Here is a 15,343-nt window from a genome sequence, read left to right on the forward strand (position 1 = left end):
GATGAGACAGACTGTTTATGTGTCCTTAGGCAAGACACTTCACCACATCTCCTCTCTCCTCTCTCTCTCCTTCTCCTCTCTCTCTCTCTCTTCTCCTCTCCTTCTCTCTCTCCTTCTCCTCTTTCCTTCTCCTCTCTCCTTCTCCTCTCTCCTTTCTCCTCTCTCCTTCTCCTCTCTCCTTCTCCTCTTTCCTTCTCCTCTCTCCTTTCTCTTCTCTCTTCTTCTTCCTCTTCTTCTTCTCTTCTCCTCTCTCCTTCTCCTCTTTCTCTCTCTCTCCTTCTCCTCCTTCCTTCTCCTCTCTCCTTCTCCTCTCTCTTTCTTCTCTCTCGTTCTTCTCTCTCCTCTTTCCTTCTTCTCTCTTCTTCTCTCTCTCTCTCTCCTCTCCTCTCTCCTTCTCTCTTCTCTCTGTCTTCTCTCCTCTTTCCTTCTCCTCTCTCCTTCTCCTCCCACCTTCTCCTCTCTCCTCTTTCCTTCTCCTCTCTCCTTCTCCTCTCTCCTTCTCCTCTCTCCTTCTCCTCTCTCCTCTCTCTCCTCTTTCCTTCTTCTCTCCTTCTCCTCTCTCCTTCTCCTCCCACCTTCTCCTCTCTCCTTCTCCTCTCTCCTCTTTCCTTCTTCTCTCCTTCTCCTCTCTCCTTCTCCTCTCTCCTCTTTCCTTCTTCTCTCCTTCTCCTCTCTCCTTCTCCTCTCTCCTTCTCCTCCCACCTTCTCCTCTCTCCTCTTCTCTCTTCTTCTCTCCTCTCTCTCTCCTCCTCCTCTCTCCTCTCTTCTCTTTCCTCTCTCCTTCTTCTCTTTCTCTGGAGTCATGTTTATTTTCTCTCTCTTGACTCTGATCTTGTTTTGAGCTTCACTCATTTTTATTTCCATCTGTTTATTTTTACTGGAACAACCCTTAAACCCTGGTGTTTGTTTGTTTGTTTGTTTGTTTGTTTTTCAGACCGAGTGACGGAGGTGAAGACGGACATTTACGTGACGAGCTTTGGGCCGGTGTCCGACACAGACATGGTGATTTCCTCGTGTTTCATCTTCACATCTCGCACGCTCCATTTGTGTTCTGAAAATGTCGCGTTCGCCCAAAACTGCAGATTCTCGGGTTTTATAAGATTTACTTTCTTCTCTCACTTCTCTAAACAGAAATGGAGGCCTCAGACACTCACACACCGTCATTCTCCTATTTACACGTCCATCCTCAAACCCAAAACAAACAAGAACAACAGGAGGAGTCAGGTCAGGTCCAGACGTGTGGAAGCTCCATTGTGAACATGAATTGTTCTGATAATTAGACCCCCACACCCTGTACAGGCCCAACTAACAAACACAAACTGTAAACAAGTGTGTGTGTTAGGCTTAACGCTCAATTCTGATTTTTTTTGTGAAATCCGAAGTTTTTGCGAGGTCGTTCACATTTTCAACTAGAAAAGCAGTCAGAGAGCGCAGACCTCCGCCAAGGACTACAGTCCCCCTCATATTAATTGTGTTTTCCATAAATATTTGTCTCGTATCTTTCAATTTGGAATATGAAAGAGGATCCCATTGTCCATCCCTGAGTCAAATTTCATGGGGTTTGGTCAATAATTAACCCAGATATTGAGAAACAAAATTTTTGGCCCCATTTACCCCAATGTTAACTAAAATTTTCAAAGTGATCCAGAATCCAGGATTTCTTCCGGATCAACCCCAAAATGAAATCAGTTCTTCCTTTTCACATTTCCAACAAATCCTGAAAATTTCATCAAAATCGGTCCATAACTTTTTGAGTTATGTTGCTAACAGACAAACAAACAAACAAACAGACAAACAAACAAACAAATGCCGGCAAAAATGTAACCTCCTTGGCAGAGGTAATTAAATGTGACTTGTATGTGACTCCAGTGTGAACATTAAACGGCCCAAAAGTGTCCCACATGTGACACTGGAGACACGACGACGTCAACCGCAGCGAGCGTCTCTGTGTTTACACAAGTTGAACAAACATGGACGCAGCATCGAGCACCTGGAGATTTTAAAGTTCCTCTCGTACCGGAGCCACAACATGAACAACTGACTTGTTTTAAGGAGGAGATTGAGAAGGAGAAGGACGAGGTTTTTGGTCGTGGTGTTTTGTGGGACAGAACGTTGAAAGGAACGTGTGGATGTGGAGACGGAGCCAAGAGTGGTGAGTGGAGATGTGCTTCACTTCAGTGACATGGAGTTCAGTAACAATTTTCTCCTACTTCAGCGCAGAATAGTGACGTTTGTGTCTTGTTGATAACGTGTAGGTGGATGAATGCACTTTGGCCGTTCACACTGAAGTCACATGGTCAAAAGATCAGATATGTATCGGTTTCAGGAGCACAGATCCAAGTGTCCTGGGTCGCACATTTGAAAAAATCAGATCTGTGTCGTTCAGACTGTCATTAAAAGATCAGATACAGGAACATAGGGGCCAAAAATTCAGATTTGGGTCACTTCAGGCTGCAGTCTGAACACAGCCTTAGTTCCAGAGTAGTTTCAGTGTAGTTAGCTCCTGCAGATAGAAAGAAGTGTCACCAGCGTCTGACAGAACTGAAGAAGCAGCTTGGACGAGCTGAGAAACATCTTCAACCAAACTAACTTTTGTCCAGTCGACAAACTGAATTTTCTTCTCGCCGCGTTTCACTTTCGTTTTTTGTCGCTCTGAGTGTCTCCTCCCTTTGCTCTCTGTGCTGTCACTCCCCCTTCAGAGCACTATCACACACACACTCGTCGTGCATCGCACTAATGAATCTCCTGCATGTCACATCAGGTGTGTCTGAGTGTGTGTCTGTGTGTGTGTGTGTCTGTGTGTGTTTGTGTGTGTCTCTGTGTGTGTGTGTGTGTCTGTGCTGTGTGTGTGTGTGTCTGTGTGCTGTGTGTGTGTCTGTGTGTGTGTCTGTGTGTGTGTCTGTGTGTGTGTGTGTCTGTGTGTGTGTGTGTGTGTCTGTGTGTGTGTCTGTGTGCGTGTGTGTGTGTGTGTGTGTATGTGTGTGTGTGTGTGTCTGTGTGTGTGTATGTGTGTGTGTGTGTATGTGTGTGTGTGTGTGTATGTGTGTGTGTGTGTGTGTGTGTGTGTGTGTGTGTGTGTGATGTGTGTGTGTGTGTGTGTGTGTGTGTGTGTCTGTGTGTGTGTGTGTGTGTGTGTGTGTGTGTGTGTACTGTCCCTGAACACACACAGAGTCTCATCACACATGTGTGTTTGTTTACACTCGCACACACAGGTCAAACAGTGAGATTATTTTCTTTTTACACACAGTCGGTTTGAGTGTGGATTATAAGGACATTTATTAGTGCAGACTTGTGAGGACCAACCCAAAACCAAACCCACCAAAAACCAACCCAAACCAGAAGGACCCGACTAAGAGCTTCTGGGTCCAGTGCAGCAGCTGCTGTCGCTGTGAAAGAACCATCAGTCCTGATAGACTTGATTTGGTCCCGTTATAGTCCTAGTCTAGTTCTGGTCTGGTTCTGGTGTAGTCCTGATGTAGTTCTGGTCTAGTCCTAGTCTAGTCCTGGTGTAGTCCCGGTGTAGTTCTGGTCTAGTCCTGGTCTAGTCCTGGTCTAGTCCTGGTCTAGTCCTGGTGTAGTCCTGGTCTAGTCCCAGTTTAGTCCTGATAGACTTGATTTGGTCCTGTTAAAGTCCTGATTTTCTCCTAGTCTAGTCCAAGTTTAGTCCTGGTGTAGTCCTGGTTTAATCCTGGTCTAGTCCTGGTGTAGTCCTGGTATAGTTTTATTCTAGTCCTGGTGTAGTTCTATTCTAGTCTTGGTCTAGTCCTGGTCTAGTCCTGGTGTAGTTCTGGTTTAGTCCTGGTGTAGTTCTGGTTTAGTCTTGGTCTAGTCCTGTTCTAGTCCTGGTGTAGTTCTGGTTTAGTCCTGGTGTAGTTCTGGTTTAGTCTTGGTCTAGTCCTGGTGTAGTTCTATTCTAGTCCTGGTGTAGTCCCGATGTAGTCCTGGTCTAGTTCTGGTGTAGTTCTGGTGTAGTTCTATTCTAGTCCTGGTGTAGTTCTGGTGTAGTCCTGGTCTAGTCCTGGTCTAGTCCCAGTTTCAGAGTCTTTAAGTGTGATCTCCTCCTCATCTCGTGGTTTTATTTTAATACATATCACTCGTCTCCATAGCGACGCGTTTCTAATTTTAGCGCCTGGTGTCAAACCTACACAGATCCTGGTTGTAATCTGTCGCCGTGGTTACGCCTGCTCTGATCAGTCGCCGTGGTTACGCCTGCTCTGATCTGTCGCCGTGGTTACGCCTGCTCTATTTTCTGCACAAAGAGACGAGCGTTCTTCTGTGGGAAAATGTTCGAGACCAAAATAAACCGGTTTAAACGTGACAAGAGTCAGACCTGAGTTTACACAACAGAACTGAAGACTTGGTCTAGATCTGGGTTAGATCTAGTTTAGACCTGGTTTAGTCCTAGTTTAGACCTGGTTTAGTCCTGATTTAAACCTGGTTTAGACCTGGTTTAGATCTAGTTTAGTCCTGGTTTAGTCCTGATTTAGACCTGGTTTAGTCTTGGTTTAGTTCTGGTTTAGTCCCAATTTATACCTGGTTTAGTCCCGATTTAGACCTGGTTTAGTCCTGGTTTAGATCTGGTTTAGTCCTGGTTTAGTCCTGGTGTAGACCTGGTTTAGTCCAGATTTAGACCTGATTTAAACCTGGTTTAGACCTGGTTTAGATCTAGTTTAGTCCTGGTTTAGTTGTGGTTTAGTCCTGATTTAGACCTGGTTTAGTCCCAATTTAGATGTGGTTTAGACCTGGTTTAATCCTGGGTTAGACCTGGTTTAGACCTAGGTTAGTCCTGGTTTAGACCTGGTTCAGTCCTGGTTTCTTTCCTCCCGGTCCGTCTGTATCTCAGAACTCTGACCTCCTCAGATCTTAAACTGTGGTCCTCAGCGAGAAGGTTCAGGGTGGAGTCTCTGTGTCTGGTTCCTCCATCAACCCAAAACACGAAGAGCACGTCAGATCCTCCAACTCAGGTCCTGACCAAGACTAGACCGAGATCTGGAGGTGGAAAACCCGAACGGCTCACTGCTCCTGGTCTCCCCGTCTCTGGTCTCTGGTCTCTGGTCTCTGGTCTGGTCTCTGGTCTAACCCTGTGTTTGTCTCTGGTTTCTTCAGGAGTACACCATCGACGTGTTCTTCCGTCAGAGTTGGAAGGACGAGCGTCTGACCTTCCACGGTCCCATGAACATCCTGCCCCTGAACAACCTGATGGCCTCCAAGATCTGGACCCCGGACACGTTCTTCCACAACGGCAAGAAGTCTGTGGCCCACAACATGACCATGCCCAACAAGCTCCTGAGGATCAAGGACGACGGGACGCTCCTGTACACCATGAGGTAAGAACCAGAGACCAGAGACCGGGACTAAACCAGGACTAAAGACCGGGACTAAACCAGGACCAGACCAGAGACCACAACATGACCATGCCCAACAAGCTCCTGAGGATCAAGGATGATGAGACACTTCTGAATACCATGAGGTAAGAACCAGAGACCAGGACTAAACCAGGACTAGAGACCGGGACTAAACCAGGACCAGACCAGAGACCAGACCTGAGACCAGACCAGAGACCAGAGACCACAACATGACCATGCCCATCAAGTTCCTGAGGATTAGAGACGATGGAATGCTTCTGTACACCATGAGGTAAGAACCAGAGACCGGGACTAACCCAGGACCAACCCAGGCCCAGACCAGAGACCAGACCTGAAACCAGACCAGAGACTAAACCAGGACCATAAACCAGAGACCAGAGACCGGGACTAAACCAGGACTAAGGCTGTGTTCCGTTTACTCCCAGAGCTCAGAGTTTGTGTATTTGTGTATTTGTACAGGAAGATGGAAAGAGCAAAATGACAAAAACAATCAAGGTTTGAACTGTTCACTTTATCCAAACTTTATCCAAACTTTATTCAAACTTTATTCAAACTTTATTCAAACTTTATTCAAACTTTATCCAAACTTTATTCAAACTTTATCCAAATTTTATCCAAACTTTATTCAAACTTTATTCAAACTTTACGTTTAGTCCTAGTTTAGTTCAGGTTTAGTCCTGGTTTAATTCAGGTTTATTATAAGCATTAGCATTACTCTGTTGGCATTAGCTCGTTAGCATTAGCTCGTTAGCATTAGCTCATTAGCATTACTCTGTTTACATTAGCTCGTTAGCATTACTCTGTTTACATTAGCTCGTTAGCATTAGCTCGTTAGCATTAGCTCGTTAGCATTACTCTGTTTACATTAGCTCGTTAGCGTTAGCTCGTTAGCATTAGCCCGTTAGCATTAGCTCGTTAGCATTACTCTGTTTACATTAGCTCGTTAGCATTAGCTCGTTAGCATTAGCCCGTTAGCATTAGCTCGTTAGCATTACTCTGTTTACATTAGCTCGTTAGCATTAGCTCGTTAGCATTAGCAGCCGTTAGCATTAGCTCGTTAGCATTAATCTGTTTAGCTCGTTAGCATTAGCTCATTAGCATTAGCTCGTTAGCATTAGCTCGTTAGCATTAACACGTCCCTCGGTGTTTTTCAGGTTGACGGTTCACGCCGAGTGCCCCATGCACCTGGAGGACTTCCCCATGGACTTCCACTCCTGCCCCCTGAAGTTCGGCAGCTGTAAGTACAACACCTGTCAGGAACGTGTCTCAGGATGGTCCAGGTCTGGTCCAGGTCTGGTCCAGGTCTGGTCCAGGTCTGGTCCAGGTTTAGTCCGGGTCTGGTCCAGGTCTGGTCCAGGTTTAGTCCAGGTTTAGATTACATTTAGTCCTGGTTTAGACTGGATATAGTCCTGGGTTAGTCTAGGTTTAGTTTATGTTTAGTCCTGGTTTAGTTCAAGTTTGGTCCAGATTTAGGCTGTTCCTCTGATGTTCCTCGTGATCCTCCGATGTTCCTCATGTTCTTCTGATGTTCCTCTTGATTCTCTGATGTTCCTCTGATGTTTCTTATGCTCCTCTTGTGTTCCTCTGGACCCTCTGATGTTCCTCATGACCCTCATGTTCCTCATGATCCTCATGTTCCTCATGATCCTCTGATGTTCCTCATGTTCCTCTGATGTTCCTCTTGATTCTCTGATGTTCCTCTGATGTTTCTTATGTTCCTCTTGTGTTCCTCTGGATCCTCTCTGATGTTCCTCATGTTCCTCTGGTGTTCCTCTGGATTCTCTGATGTTCCTCATGATCCTCCGATGTTCCTCATGTTCCTCATGTTCCTCTGATGTTCCTCATGTTCCTCTGAAGTTCCTCATGTTCCTCTGATGTTCCTCATGATCCTCCGATGTTCCTCATGTTCCTCTGATGTTCCTCATGTTCGTCTGAAGTTCCTCATGTTCCTCTGATGTTCCTCCGTGATCTTCTGATGTTCCTCATATTCCTCTGATGTTCCTCTGATGTTCCTGTGATGTTCTTCATGTTCCTCTGATGTTCCTCATATTCCTCTGATGTTCCTCTGATGTTCCTCATGTTCCTCTGATGTTCCTCATGTTCCTGTGATGTTCCTGTGATGTTCCTCTGATGTTCCTCATGTTCCTCTGATGTTCCTCGTGATCTTCTGATGTTCCTCATATTCCTCTGATGTTCCTCTGATGTTCCTCATGTTCCTCATGTTCCTCTGATGTTCCTCATGTTCCTCTGATGTTCCTCATGTTCCTCTGATGTTCCTCATGTTCCGTCTGATGTTCCTCATGTTCCTCTGATGTTCCTCTGATGTTCCTCATGTTCCTCTGATGTTCCTGTGATGTTCCTGATGTTCCTCTGATGTTCCTCTGATGTTCCTCTGATGTTCCTCTGATGTTCCTCTTGATCCTCTGATGTTCCTCATGTTCCTCTGATGTTCCTGTGATGTTCCTATGATGTTCCTCATGTTCCTCTGATGTTCCAGATGTTCCAGTACGCGTACACCGTCTCGGAGGTGACGTACATTTGGACGCGTAACGCCTCAGACTCAGTGGTGGTGGAAGGAGAGAGCTCCAGACTGAACCAGTACGACCTGCTCGGACAGTCTGTGGGCCAGGAGACCATCAAGTCCAGCACAGGTGAGTCCAGAACCAGGACTAGAACCTAAACCAGGTCTAGCCCTGTCTGTGTGTGTGTGTGTGTGTTTAGAGTCTGTCGTGGAGTCCTGGGTTCCGTCTAAAGCCCCTTGAGCTTTTTGTGGATCTGCACTTTTACATAATCGGGTTTGACTTCCCAAAGCGTTTGTTCTGAGCGTCTCCTCACTTCCTGTTACGTAACGTCGTAAACACATCAGAGATTTGACAAAGTGACAGAAGAAGTTCACGTTTAAAGAAAAACTCTCGTCCAGCTTCTCCTGGTTTCTTCATCTGACCCTCAAGTTCTGTTTGGATTTTTACTTTTCTGTGTTTAAGACGATGTCGCTCTGAAAATCTGAAAATACACACTTCTTTGGTAGTATTTGTAGTATTTGTAGTATTTGTTGTATTTGTTGTATTGTAGTATTGTAGTATTTGTAGTATGTGTAGTATTGTAGTGTTTGTAGTATGTGTAGTATTGTAGTATTTGTAGTATTTGTAGTATTGTAGTATTTGTAGTATCTGTAGTACTTGTAGTATTGTAGTATTTGTAGTATTTGTAGTATTGTAGTATTTGTAGTATTTGTAGTATTGTAGCATTTGTAGTACTTGTAGTATTTGTAGTATTTGTAGTATTGTAGTACTTGTAGTATTTGTAGTACTTGAAGTATTTGTAGTATTGTAATATTTATAGTATTGTAGTATTTGTAGTATTTGTTGTATTGTAGTATTTCTAGTACTTGTAGTACTTGTAGTATTTGTAGTATGTGTAGTATTGTACTATTTGTAATATGTGTAGTATTGTAGTATTTCTAGTATTTCTAGTATTGTAGTATTTGTAGTACTTGTAGTACTTGTAATATTGTAGTATTTGTAGTATTGTAGTACTTTTAGTATTTGTAGTACTTGTAGTATTTGTAGTATTGTAGTATTTGTAGTATTTGTAATACTTGTAGTATTTGTAGTATTGTAGTATTTGTAGTATTGTAGTATTTGTAGTATTTGTAGTATTTGTAGTATTTGTAGTATTTGTAGTATTTGTAGTATTGTAGTATTTGTAGTATTGTAGTATTGTAGTATTGTAGTATTTATAGTATTTGTAGTATTGTAGTATTTGTAGTACTTGTAGTATTTGTAGTATTTGTAGTATTGTAGTATTTGTAGTATTGTATTATTTGTAGTATTTGTAGTATTGTAGTATTGTAGTATTTGTAGTATTGTAGTATTTGTAGTATTTGTAGTATTTGTAGTATTGTAGTATTTGTAGTATTGTAGTATTTGTAGTATTGTAGTATTTGTAGTATTGTAGTATTTGTAGTATTTGTAGTTGTATTTGTAGTATTTGTAGTATTGTAGTACTTGTAGTATTTGTAGTATTGTAGTATTTGTAGTATTGTAGTATTTGTAGTATTGTAGTATTGTAGTATTGTATTTGTAGTATTGTAGTATTTGTAGTATTGTAGTATTTGTAGTATTTGTAGTATTGTAGTATTTGTAGTATTGTAGTATTTGTAGTATTTGTAGTATTGTAGTATTTGTAGTATTTGTAGTATTTTGTAGTATTTGTAGTATTGTAGTATTTGTAGTATTTGTAGTATTTGTAGTATTGTAGTATTTGTAGTATTTGTAGTATTGTAGTATTTGTAGTATTGTAGTATTTGTAGTATTTGTAGTAGTATTTGTAGTATTTGTAGTATTGTAGTATTGTAGTATTTGTAGTATTGTAGTACTTGTAGTATTTGTAGTATTGTAGTATTGTAGTATTTGTAGTATTTGTAGTATTGTAGTATTGTAGTATTGTAGTATTTGTAGTATTGTAGTATTTGTAGTATTGTAGTATTTGTAGTATTTGTAGTATTGTAGTATTTGTAGTATTGTAGTATTGTAGTATTGTAGTAGTAGTTTGTAGTATTTGTAGTATTTGTAGTATTGTAGTAGTATTGTAGTATTTGTAGTACTTGTAGTAAATTTGTAGTATTGTAGTATTGTAGTATTTTAGTAGTAGTATTTGTAGTATTTGTAGTATTTGTAGTATTGTAGTATTTGTAGTATTGTAGTATTGTAGTACTTGTAGTATTTGTAGTATTGTAGTATTGTAGTATTGTAGTATTGTAGTATCTGTAGTAGTATTGTAGTATTTAGTATGTAGTAGTAGTATTTGTAGTTTGTAGTATTTAGTATTGTAGTATTTGTAGTATTTGTAGTATTTGTAGTATTTGTAGTATTTGTAGTATTTGTAGTATTTGTAGTATTTGTAGTACTTGTAGTATTTGTAGTATTGTAGTAATTGTAGTATTGTGTAGTATTTGTAGTATTGTATTTGTAGTATTGTAGTATTGTAGTACTTGTAGTATTTGTAGTATTGTAGTATTGTAGTATTTGTAGTATTTGTAGTATTGTAGTACTTGTAGTATTTGTAGTACTTTGTAGTATTTGTAGTTGTAGTATTTGTAGTATTGTAGTATTGTAGTATTTGTAGTATTGTAGTATTTGTAGTATTTGTAGTATTTGTAGTACTTGTAGTACTTGTAGTATTTGTAGTATTGTAGTACTTGTAGTATTTGTAGTACTTGTAGTATTTGTAGTATTGTAGTATTTGTAGTACTTGTAGTATTTGTAGTATTTGTAGTATTGTAGTATCTGTAGTACTTGTAGTACTTGTAGTATTTGTAGTATTTGTAGTATCTGTAGTACTTGTAGTATTGTAGTACTTGTAGTATTTTGTAGTATTTGTAGTACTTGTAGTATTTGTAGTATCTGTAGTACTTGTAGTACTTGTAGTATTTGTAGTATTTGCAGTATTGTAGTATCTGTAGTATTTGTAGTATCTGTAGTACTTGTAGTATTGTAGTATTTGTAGTATTTGTAGTATTGTAGTACTTGTAGTACTTGTAGTACTTGTAGTATTTGTAGTACTTTGTAGTATTGTAGTATTTGTAGTATTTGTAGTACTGTAGTATTTGTAGTATTGTAGTATTGTAGTATTTGTAGTATTTGTAGTACTTGTAGTACTTGTAGTATTTGTAGTATTTGTAGTACTTGTAGTACTTGTTAGTATTGTAGTAGTACTTGTAGTATATTGTAGTATTTGTAGTACTTGTAGTATTGTAGTATTGTAGTATTGTGTAGTATTTGTAGTACTTGTAGTACTTGTAGTATTTGTAGTATTGTAGTACTTGTAGTATTGTAGTACTTTAGTATTGTAGTATTGTATTTATTTGTAGTACTTGTAGTATTGTAGTACTTGTAGTAATTTGTAGTACTTTGTAGTACTTGTAGTACTTAGTTGTAGTATTTGTAGTATTTGTAGTACTTGTAGTATTTGTAGTATTGTAGTACTTGTAGTATTTGTAGTATACTTGTAGTAACTTGTAGTATTTGTAGTATTGTGTAGTATCTGTGTAGTACTTGTAGTACTTGTAGTATTTGTAGTATTTGTAGTAGTTACTTGTAGTATTGTAGTATTTGTAGTACTTGTGTAGTATTTGTAGTACTTGTAGTATTTGTAGTATTTGTAGTACTTTGTAGTAGTATTGTAGTACTTGTAGTATTTGTAGTACTTGTAGTATTGTAGTATTTGTAGTACTTTGTAGTATTTGTATATTGTAGTATTGTAGTATTTGTATTTTGTAGTACTTGTAGTACTTGTAGTATTTGTAGTATTTGTATTGTATACTTGTAGTACTTTGTAGTATTTGTAGTAGTTTGTAGTACTTGTAGTATACTTGTAGTATTTGTAGTATTTGTAGTATTTGTAGTACTTGTAGTATTTGTAGTACTTTGTAGTAGTATTTGTAGTATTTGTAGTACTTGTAGTACTTGTAGTATTTGTAGTATTTGTAGTACTTTGTAGTATTTGTAGTATTGTAGTACTTGTAGTACTTGTAGTACTTTGTAGTATTTGTAGTTGTAGTTGTAGTATTTGTAGTAGTATTTGTAGTATTTGTAGTACTTGTAGTACTTGTAGTATTTGTAGTAGTACTTGTAGTACTTGTAGTATTTGTAGTAGTAGTATACTTGTAGTACTTGTAGTATTTGTAGTATTGTAGTACTTGTAGTAGTTGTAGTATTTGTAGTATTTGTAGTATTTGTAGTAGTAGTACTTGTAGTAGTATTGTAGTATTGTAGTACTTGTAGTACTTGTAGTATTTGTAGTATTTGTAGTACTTGTAGTACTTTGTAGTATTGTTGTAGTATTTGTAGTATTTGTAGTATTTGTAGTATTGTAGTATTTGTAGTATTTGTAGTAGTTGTAGTATTTGTAGTATTTGTAGTACTTGTAGTACTTGTAGTATTTGTAGTACTTGTAGTATTTGTAGTATTTGTAGTATTGTTGTATCTGTAGTACTTGTAGTACTTGTAGTACTTGTAGTATTTGTAGTACTTGTAGTATTTGTAGTACTTGTAGTACTTGTAGTATTTGTAGTATTTGTAGTATGTTTTGTGTCTGTGCTGCAGAGCTTCATGTTTCTGAACATTATATAATCACTCTATTTCTACTCTCTCTCTCTCTCTTTCCTCTTTTCCTCTCTCCCTCCCTTCTTCTCTTCTTCTTTTCTTTTCTCTTTCTCTCTTTTCTTTCTCTCCGTCTTTCTTCTCGTCTTTCCGTTGTATCCCTCATTCGTTCTTGTCGTTTTTCAGACGTTTTTCTCTGAATCGTTCACGTTTTGGATCATTTCACTCTTCACTTCTCCTGACCTCAATATTCTATCGCTCCTCTTCTCCTCCTCCTCCATCTCTCCATCTCTCCATCTCTCCTCTCCTCTTTTCTCTCATGACGACGGTCTCTCCTCCCTCGCTCCCCTCCTCCTTCCTTCTCTCCATCTCTCTCTCTTTCTCTCCTCTTTTTTTCCATTCTTGTTGCTTCTCTCCGTCCTCTCCTTCTCCTCCCCTCATCCCTTCTTCTCCTCCTCTCTCCCTCCCTCTCTCCTCTCTTTTTTCTCTCATAGCGGTGCTCCTCTTTCTTCCTCTCCCTCTTTCCATCCTCTCTCTCTCCTTCACCTTCTCTCCTTCCTTCCTTCCTTCCTTCCTTCCTCTCTCTCTCTCTCTTTTACCTCTCCTTCCTCTATCTCTCTTCTTCCCTCTCTTCTTTTCCTCTTTTCTCTCTCGATCATGATGCCGTCTGCTCTTTTCTTTTTTCTCTTTTCCTCTTCCCTTCTTTCTTCCCTCTCTCCTCTCCTCTTTTCGCTCTTTCGTTATGTCTTGTTGCTTCTCTCCTTCCTTCCTCTCTCTCTCCCTTCTTCCTTCCTTCCTTCCTTCCTTTCTTTCTCTCTCTCCTCTTCGATCGTCTCTTTTCTTCTCTCCTCCATCTCTCCATCCCCCTTTCTTTCCTCTCCTCTCCTCCCTCTCTCCCTCTCCTCTTTTTTTCTCACGCCGATCGTCTTGTTGTTTTTTCTACCTTTCCCTTTCCCCTCCCTCTCTCCATCCCTCTCTCCGTCCATCTCTCCATCCCCCTCCTCCGTCTCCATCCCTCTCTCCATCCCTCTCTCCATCCATCTCTCCATCCCCCTCCTCCGTCTCCATCCCTCTTTCATCCCTCTCTCCATCCATCTCTCCATCCCCCTCCTCCGTCTCCATCCCGCTTTCATCCCTCTCTCCATCCCTCTCTCCGTCCCCCTCCTCCATCTCCATCCCTCTCTCATCCCTCGCTCCGTCCCCCTACTCCCTCTCTCCATCCCTCTCTCATCCCTCTCTCCATCTCCATCCCTCTCTCATCCCTCTCTCCATCTCCATCCCTCTCTCATCCCTCGCTCCCTCCCCTACTCCCTCTCTCATCCCTCGCTCCCTCCCCTACTCCCTCTCTCCATCCCTCTCTCATCCCTCTCTCCGTCTCCATCCCTCTCTCATCCCTCGCTCCGTCCCCTACTCCATTTCTCCATCCCTCTCTCCATCCCTCTCTCCATCTCCATCCCTCTCTCCATCCCCCTCCTCCGTCTCCATCCCTCTCTCCATCTCCATCCCTCTCTCCATCCCTCTGTCCGTCTCCATCCCTCTCTCCATCCCCCTCCTCCGTCTCCATCCCTCTCTCCATCCCTCTCTCCGTCCCTCTCTCAGTCCCCCTCCTCCGTCTCCATCCCTCTCTCTCTCTCCGTCCTCTCTCAGTCCCCCTCCTCCGTCTCCATCCCTCTCTCCTCCTCTCTCTCTCCTCCCCCCTTCCTCCTCTCCATCCCTCTCTCCCTCCCTCCGTCCCTCCTCCGTCTCCATCCTCTCTCTCCCCTCTCTCGTCTCCTCCCTCTCCATCCTCCATCCCTCTCTCCGTCCCCCTCCTCCGTCTCCATCCCTCGTTCCTCTCGTGACGACGGTGGTGTGTCCTGTTGCCATGGTTACGCTCTCTCTCCTCTCCTGGAGTCTGAGCCGAATGCAGATCAGGCGCTCGTTTAAAACCAGGCGGCCAATCACGTGCCGGCGTGAGGGGGGAGTGGGCGGGTGACGTGTTTGAAAGAGCCAATCGCGTGTCGGTGTTGTTGTGGAGAGGGCGGGACTTGGTTTTGTTGTTTTTTGTTGTTTTTTTTTTTTTTTTTGGTGAGAAACAACGTGATGAACTCCTCTGACCCTCTCCTCCTCTTTCTCCTCCTCTTTCTTTTTTTCTCTCTCTTTCTCATAAACATTCATCGTTTGGAGAATAAATTGTTTTCTGATTGGCAGCTGGAACGGCCCGTTGACCCGCCCCCCTCCTCTCCTGCCGTCCTCTAATTGGTCGGTGACAGATGACTGACAGTGATGAAGCGCAATGGGAGCTCTTAGAGATTTGTTGTTGTTTTGGATCGGTTGCGTGTGATTGGACGGTGTTTGGAGCAGACTGCGTATGATTGGACGATGTTTGGAGCAGACTGCGTGTGATTGGACGATGTTTGGGTCAGGCTGCGTGTGATTGGACGGCGTTTAGGTCAGGCTGTGTGTGATTGGACGGTGTTTGGAGCAGACTGCGTGTGATTGGACGACGTTTGGAGCAGGCTGCGTGTGATTGGACGATGTCTTGCTCAGGTTGCTTGTGATTGGATGGCGTCTGGGTCAGGCTGCGTGTGATTGGACGGCGTCTGGTGTCCAGAATGATGAAAATTAGGACAATTTACCCTCTCTCTTCCTCTTCTCTTCTCCCTCTCTCCTTCCCTTTCTCTCTCTCTCTCTTTTCTCTCTCTCTTCCCCTCCTCCTCCTCCTCTCATCCCTCGTTCCTACATTAAATATTCTTCTTTTCCCCTGTGGTATTCCTCTCTTCCTTCTCTCTCCCTCTCCTCTCGCTCCCTCTTTTCTCCCTCTATTTCTCCTTTTCTCTCTCCATCTCTCTCCCTCCCCTTTTCTCTCTCTCCCATTCCTCTCTCTTTTCTCTC

At 41.7% G+C, this 15,343-nt stretch overlaps 1 protein-coding gene across 1 annotated transcript in view; it reads left to right on the top strand.

Annotated features, from left to right (window-relative positions):
* Positions 1 to 938: 938 nt before the first annotated feature.
* LOC110174897 (gamma-aminobutyric acid receptor subunit alpha-2-like) overlaps positions 939 to 15,343 on the top strand; it is a 23,468-nt gene continuing 9,063 nt past the window's right edge. The window contains exons 1-4 of the mRNA XM_055158914.1: positions 939 to 1,002; positions 5,107 to 5,327; positions 6,521 to 6,602; positions 7,873 to 8,017. Of these exons, the coding sequence (XP_055014889.1) occupies positions 1,000 to 1,002; positions 5,107 to 5,327; positions 6,521 to 6,602; positions 7,873 to 8,017 (451 nt within the window). The 5' untranslated portion in view covers positions 939 to 999. The remainder of the gene's footprint in view (positions 1,003 to 5,106; positions 5,328 to 6,520; positions 6,603 to 7,872; positions 8,018 to 15,343) is intronic.

The sequence above is a fragment of the Boleophthalmus pectinirostris genome, unplaced genomic scaffold (assembly GCF_026225935.1).
Source record: "Boleophthalmus pectinirostris isolate CB_2022bp ecotype Guang Dong unplaced genomic scaffold, ASM2622593v1 HiC_scaffold_23, whole genome shotgun sequence".
Lineage (NCBI taxonomy): Eukaryota > Metazoa > Chordata > Actinopteri > Gobiiformes > Gobiidae > Boleophthalmus > Boleophthalmus pectinirostris.